Genomic DNA, 6,000 nt, shown 5'->3' on the forward strand with positions numbered 1-6,000 from the left:
TTCACAAGATCAATAAAACAAACTCAACTCCATTTCAATTCTCCATTTCGAGCCTGCTCTCTGAGGTAGGCTACGTCGTTATCCAGCCATACAGAAAACGGATCTAACTGAATACGACCCACAGACAGGGGAGAGCTCACACTCTGATGAATTCAAAGTCCTTGACAGCATGCCTAAAGGATATATCTACATCAAGAAGGGGGGTCACGACATGTAATGAAGTTATTTCTCCGCCAATGCCGTCGCGCGCACACACAACGCTCTCTCACATAGCGGTACAGTACCAGCGCGGTAGCAGCCAGTGTCATTAATAAACATGTCACTCGGTGACTGGGAAAGACAGGAGAACGGGGCGCCACAACAAAAAAACGGCACTTTTCCACCACCTGCTCTCTCTGTCCATCAGTAAACTCTAAAATTTGGTTTCCCTTCGCACGGGTTACTGTTACTTATAGCAGTCTCACACAGCTTCCGTTTAGGTTCCTGTATCAACCAATGAGCTTAATGAATGAATGGATCACTCCCTCTTGAATAGGGGATCGCATTTTTACTTCCTTTTTGGCTCTCATATAGTGTTGGAGATACTTCAATATGGATGTTGCCCACTATAAAAGGGATAGGGAGTTGAACAGAGCTGGGAGAAACCAAGATGGATCCTAGCAATGTGATCTATGTACACTGCCAGTGACTCCTTAGGCCAATTTTGTGCCACATTTGCCAAGGGCGAGACAGGAGTTTCATTGACAAAGTCAGATAGACTTACCAACATGGCACAGATGGTACCATTTTGTCATTCAACAAAGACTGTAAACAGGCTGTTGGGTGACAACAAAAATATATCATGTTTTTAAATTCAGTAGGCCTATACCAGTATAGCATATCCCTGCAACATCTCCATCTTCATCTGATTCCAAATGGCATTAAAACTGGAAAACTGCAACACACATACAACTACCATATTGTATATTATCGATTGTCATATTGGATTTCTGCTCTAATGTTACTGCTGTTTTCAGTCCTAATCCTAAAGTTAAGCACAACACAATCTGAGCAAGATCCATTTCAGGTATGTGTGATGTTGGGCAAACTCATATTACAGATAGGTAATACTGCCTTACTTAGTGTAGATCTATTGACTTTAAAAAATTAATAATGTACTATATTTGGTTTGACAGTATTCAAAACAGCTCAGGATTCATGGAGACAGATTTATAAAAAAAATGTATTTATTTCTGCCCAGTTTGCTATTCGCAGTGTGTCCGCCAGAAGGCCACAGATCCACAAACCGCTAAATATGCTATCCATTATATTATTATAGTCATCAGTATACATATCTACCTATCATTTCTGAATAAAGCACAGTTTTCTAAATTGAAATACGATCAGATACTTTTAACAGACACAGTCAGGTGTTCCATAATATCATAGGGCTGTTTGATGATATGCTGTCTCTAAAATTAGGTCCCAGGTTGGAATGTGATTCCCAGTCTTGTCTCTCTCTGTGTGTGTGTGTGTGTGTGCGCGTGTGTGTGTGCATGCGTTTACTGCAGCTGTATTCCAAGACTGTCTGCTGGGTAAGGGCACCTGTATAGGAACACTGAGTGGAACCAGAAAAAATGCTGCATGGGTCTGTTTGGAAATTTCAGGGACAGTATGACAAACAACACTGGTGACTGTAACATAAAACCCTCGACTCCCCAGCTCAGTCACAGAAGGGTAGAATACAACGCAACGTCCTAAATTTTGGCCGTTAGACTGTCCCTGAACTCAAGTGATAAACATGACAAGCACATGCCAGATCACCACAGAGGAATTATGAGGTGGTTTGAAACCTGATTCATCTTCACGAACATGATCAAACTGATTTGTGGAGATGGAAATAACATTCATGGGAGAGCCATTTAAGGGATTCGTGCTACATCAACAATACCATGCAGAAATAGTGAAATCTCTACGTAGATTCCAAATAGCCTACGTTACATTTCTGTAATGCCCTAATGACACCGCAGAAATATCAAAGTCAATTGACAAGCTTCTAAAATCATATTTCACCCATGAATGGACCTCTCAGGTACAGTATGTGTGAACGTGTGAGAGAGGACACCTATTAGCTCTATTATCCCCTGTCAGAGTGCGTAGCGTGAGAGGTGGGCATTACAGACATTGAACCTCTATCCTCAGGCTAATAAGGTGGGCAAAAATCCCCCAAGTTAGGATTAAGTATATTCTGGGGCATGGGCCACCTCGTAAGATGACTTCATCCATCTGCAGAAGAGGTCAGACGCGCACCCTCAAAGACCCAGCTTCACTTAAGTCCAGGGTTTGCGTGGTCACATGGTCAGGGACAACTGGTGTAGGAGCTTCAACTCTGGGAGGCTCAAGTCAAACAATAAGCGATACTAAGAGAGATAAGAGAAAACTCCTACTGAGCTCTACTGTTGTGTGTGTGTGTTGGTTTATTTAGCTCTTTACCCACCCTGGAGTGTGAAAATGTTCAGCGCATAAGTCAATTCGGGCAACATAAAATGAAAGGTTCCATGAACTATCATGTAACTACATAGCAATACAGTTTGGTAACCACATTGTGGGTACACATTCACGTTGATTGGTCAATAAGCACACTTAAAGAAGTCAAATCCGTTTTTTGTGGCAGTACTTCCTCGACTGAGACATGACACATGGCTGTACGGACACACCTAAAGCGTAACACTGAGGGATAGGGGGAATAGACTAGGACATGAAGAGCTGGGACAAACTCAACACCATGCTCCTTTCATCAATCATTCCTCCACCCCCCCCCTCCCCCTACACACACACACACACACACAGACACACCACACACACTTGCTTGCTTATACCTCACTCCCTCATTTGCCAGATAGAAACCGTGTCCAAACACATATCCCACATACACCTCAGCACCGGGTCATCCCAGTGTAGCACAAGTGGTAGATCTCTCACGTAAATGAAAGCTTCAGTGGTTACAGCTACATTTCTGTCATATCTGTTCATATCTGTAGTCATTATAATACAATTGAACATATATAGTGTATATCACATACTGAACATATATTATGAACAGATATGTACCGTACAGGTACTGTACAGGTACTCATATATTACACTTTCATTACTGACTATGTACAAAACGAAATATGTTTATTATGAATGCATTTTTATAAATGTAGTTATTTCATTAGTCATGATACATCATAATAAAAATCCAAAAGGTGTTAGATTGTTGTCCTATTTAAGAGTATTTAAGAGTATAACATCATATGCTGTTTTGAACACAGTGTGAAACCATAAAAAGGAATATTGCATGGCTAGACATGTCATGTGGCCGGCCTAACACACAATCAAAGTGACTGAGACCTTTTAAATAGAGTGTTCTGTAGTGGTATTTGCACTGAGAGAATTGAACCAAATTACATTTAGTGCTTAAACAAATTGTAGATGATCATGCATTCAAGTAAAAAACAAACAAATTACCCTTTCACATGACAAAATAAATTTGCCTTTGTTGGTTCATCAGTGTTTGTTCAACTTGTGAACAAATCTTGTGTCAAGCTTTTAACGCACCAGAGGGTTTTATAATCCCAGACCATGGTCATACAGTTTTAAGACCACATAAATACAAATATTGCAATTTAAATATCAATATCAATACAGTATTCGGCTTCATTTAAATATTAGATACACCAAGACTTAATAATCCTTACACAGTACCAACAAAAAGGTGATTTTTGTGGGTTTTACAAACAAAATGATCAGTGATCAACAGGGCTCCACTTGTCAACTGGATCATTACTCAAACTAGTCTGAATGCTTTGCATATTAACCGTCATTTACTTTAAAAATTGCATTCTAGGATTTTCTTCAAATAAAAAAACATTGATGACAAACGGCTAATAATGAGTTTATAAAAAATTACTAGAGATTATTAATATAACAAAACATTTTAGCAACCCTCCTGGCCATTTTTTAAATACATTATGCATTAGGTTATGTTAAATTACCACCAAATGTTTATTAATGTTCATATTAAATCTTCCATTCAGTTTGAAATGTTTGATAAGGTCTAAAAATCGAATTTTAAAGTGTGTTTGTCTGTGCACGTCTTTATGTGTTTGTATTTCTTGTAAGTGAAATGAAGACCCTCGTAAACAAAGTCCCCATGAAAAGTGTCAAGAAGTTTAAATCTCCCCAATCCCATCTGGAGTTTAGAGAGGCTTACCCAGGCGTCTTCCTCTCCACTCATGCGTTAGATGACCGGACTTTCTTCTAGACATGCAACAGGTAGGGAACATTAGTGTAAGTAGTGTAAGCATTGAGCGTTCCTCAATCTTAGTCTAAAGCTGGACGCTTTATAAAACTCTGCTGACGTAGGCTGAACTGGTTGTCCATTTCCCATTTTCAATGGAACCATGAAACAAATAATTTCATGATGATCGTGTCTCATTTATTTATGCAGAATTGTTATGTCACTTTAAATAAAAGCGTCTGCTAAATCAATGAAATGTTAAATGTAATGCAGCCACTTTATTTTTCTGTTAATTCAAGACATTTACTGAAGGGATCAGAGTGATCATAAAAAAGCTTTAAGTTAGCATGAGGTCTTTTTTTATGTTACAATTTGACATCCTTTTAAAAGCTACTTTCTTTTAGTGACATTTCGTACCACAAAAAATAGTCTTCAGTTTGCCAGAATAATGTATCCTAAACACCCAAGTAAGTCCTTTTTATTTAACTTGTACCCCTGGGGTGTATGAACAAGCCTGGTACACGAATGCATGTTCACCATACACACCCTTGTGGTTTCTCCCTCTCCCTCACAAGCAGCCTCGCTCGCTCGCACGCACACACACACGCTCGAGACCCGACACGGGTTTGTCTGGCTCGCCTCCTGATAAAACACAGCTGCTAGTGATGGCTGCCTGGCGATCATTCTGATTAATCTGGTGCTTGATATTCCCTTCGGCTCAGGGTAAGCCCTGGATCCTGACCCAGTGCTGCGGGGGCGATAGCCTACAGGAGCCCCAGGAGGTCCCCTTGTCTCTGCCAGCGCTCGGTGAGGTTCCCCAAAACACTGAGCTCTGACTGCCATCCCACTGGTGCGACTGAACCGAAAGGCTTCACAGAAACTCACAACTGACTGTAAATACTTGGTATATCATTAGAGAAATACCAACATTTACAACTTTACATCTATATGCATTTTTTTTTACTCAGGCAACAACAACAAAAAAGATTGTGGAACAGTTATCATTAAAGTAAGGGACTTTTTAAAATCCTGAATAAATTCCTTGAGTGTGAATGAATTACCTGTGCTTATTTGGACGAGGAACATTTTAAACCGTGTGGCTGAATTGGGCAACCTTGATGATGGGAATGCGAGTTTTCTGCACTTTTTAGAAAAACCTTTTCATCTTTGACCCGTAGACCACTGACAAAGTTACACCATACGCAAGCATAGGAAACATGTACATAGACACAACTTTGAAAAGAAAGGAAAAAGAAAATACTACCATGCCGAGTCATTTGAAGTCATTTGGCGTTTGAGCACAGACAAAAAGAGGAAAGAGGAAAAGCAGATAGAAAAGAGATGCACCTACTGGTTATGATAGCAGAGAGGGTCTGGGATACACAGTTCGGAAACATCCATCAGTCCAGGTTAAGCATTCCAGGTGTGGGAAACAAGGAAAAGTGCCGGAAGAAAGAGTCAGTCCCAAAGTCTCCCCATCACACTCGCAAAAAAGGTTGTTTCAGGTGTGCACCTTCCTAGGAGCAGTCACCCTCCCTCCCTGTTCCCTCCCCAGCAAAAAGAACACCTCTTGCTCGACCCAGCACACTCCAACATGCACAGGTACCTCAGGTTGTGCGATGACGTGTGGGCTCTTAGAGAGAAAGACAAAGACAAAGAGAGAAAGCGGAGACAGAAATGACAAAAGTAAGGAGGCTGCCGAAAGAGTAAAAGGGGGAGAACAAGGCAAAGGGGAG

The 6,000-nt window shown here is 40.6% G+C and overlaps 1 protein-coding gene across 1 annotated transcript in view; it reads right to left on the reverse strand.

Moving 5' to 3' along the window:
• Positions 1–5,665, reverse strand: part of LOC136947298 (steroid hormone receptor ERR2-like) — a 30,566-nt gene extending 24,901 nt beyond the window's left edge. The window contains exon 1 of the mRNA XM_067241283.1: positions 5,616–5,665. Coding sequence (XP_067097384.1) covers positions 5,616–5,665 — 50 coding nt within the window. The remainder of the gene's footprint in view (positions 1–5,615) is intronic.
• Positions 5,666–6,000: the final 335 nt, after the last annotated feature.

Source organism: Osmerus mordax, chromosome 8, assembly GCF_038355195.1.
Source record: "Osmerus mordax isolate fOsmMor3 chromosome 8, fOsmMor3.pri, whole genome shotgun sequence".
Lineage (NCBI taxonomy): Eukaryota > Metazoa > Chordata > Actinopteri > Osmeriformes > Osmeridae > Osmerus > Osmerus mordax.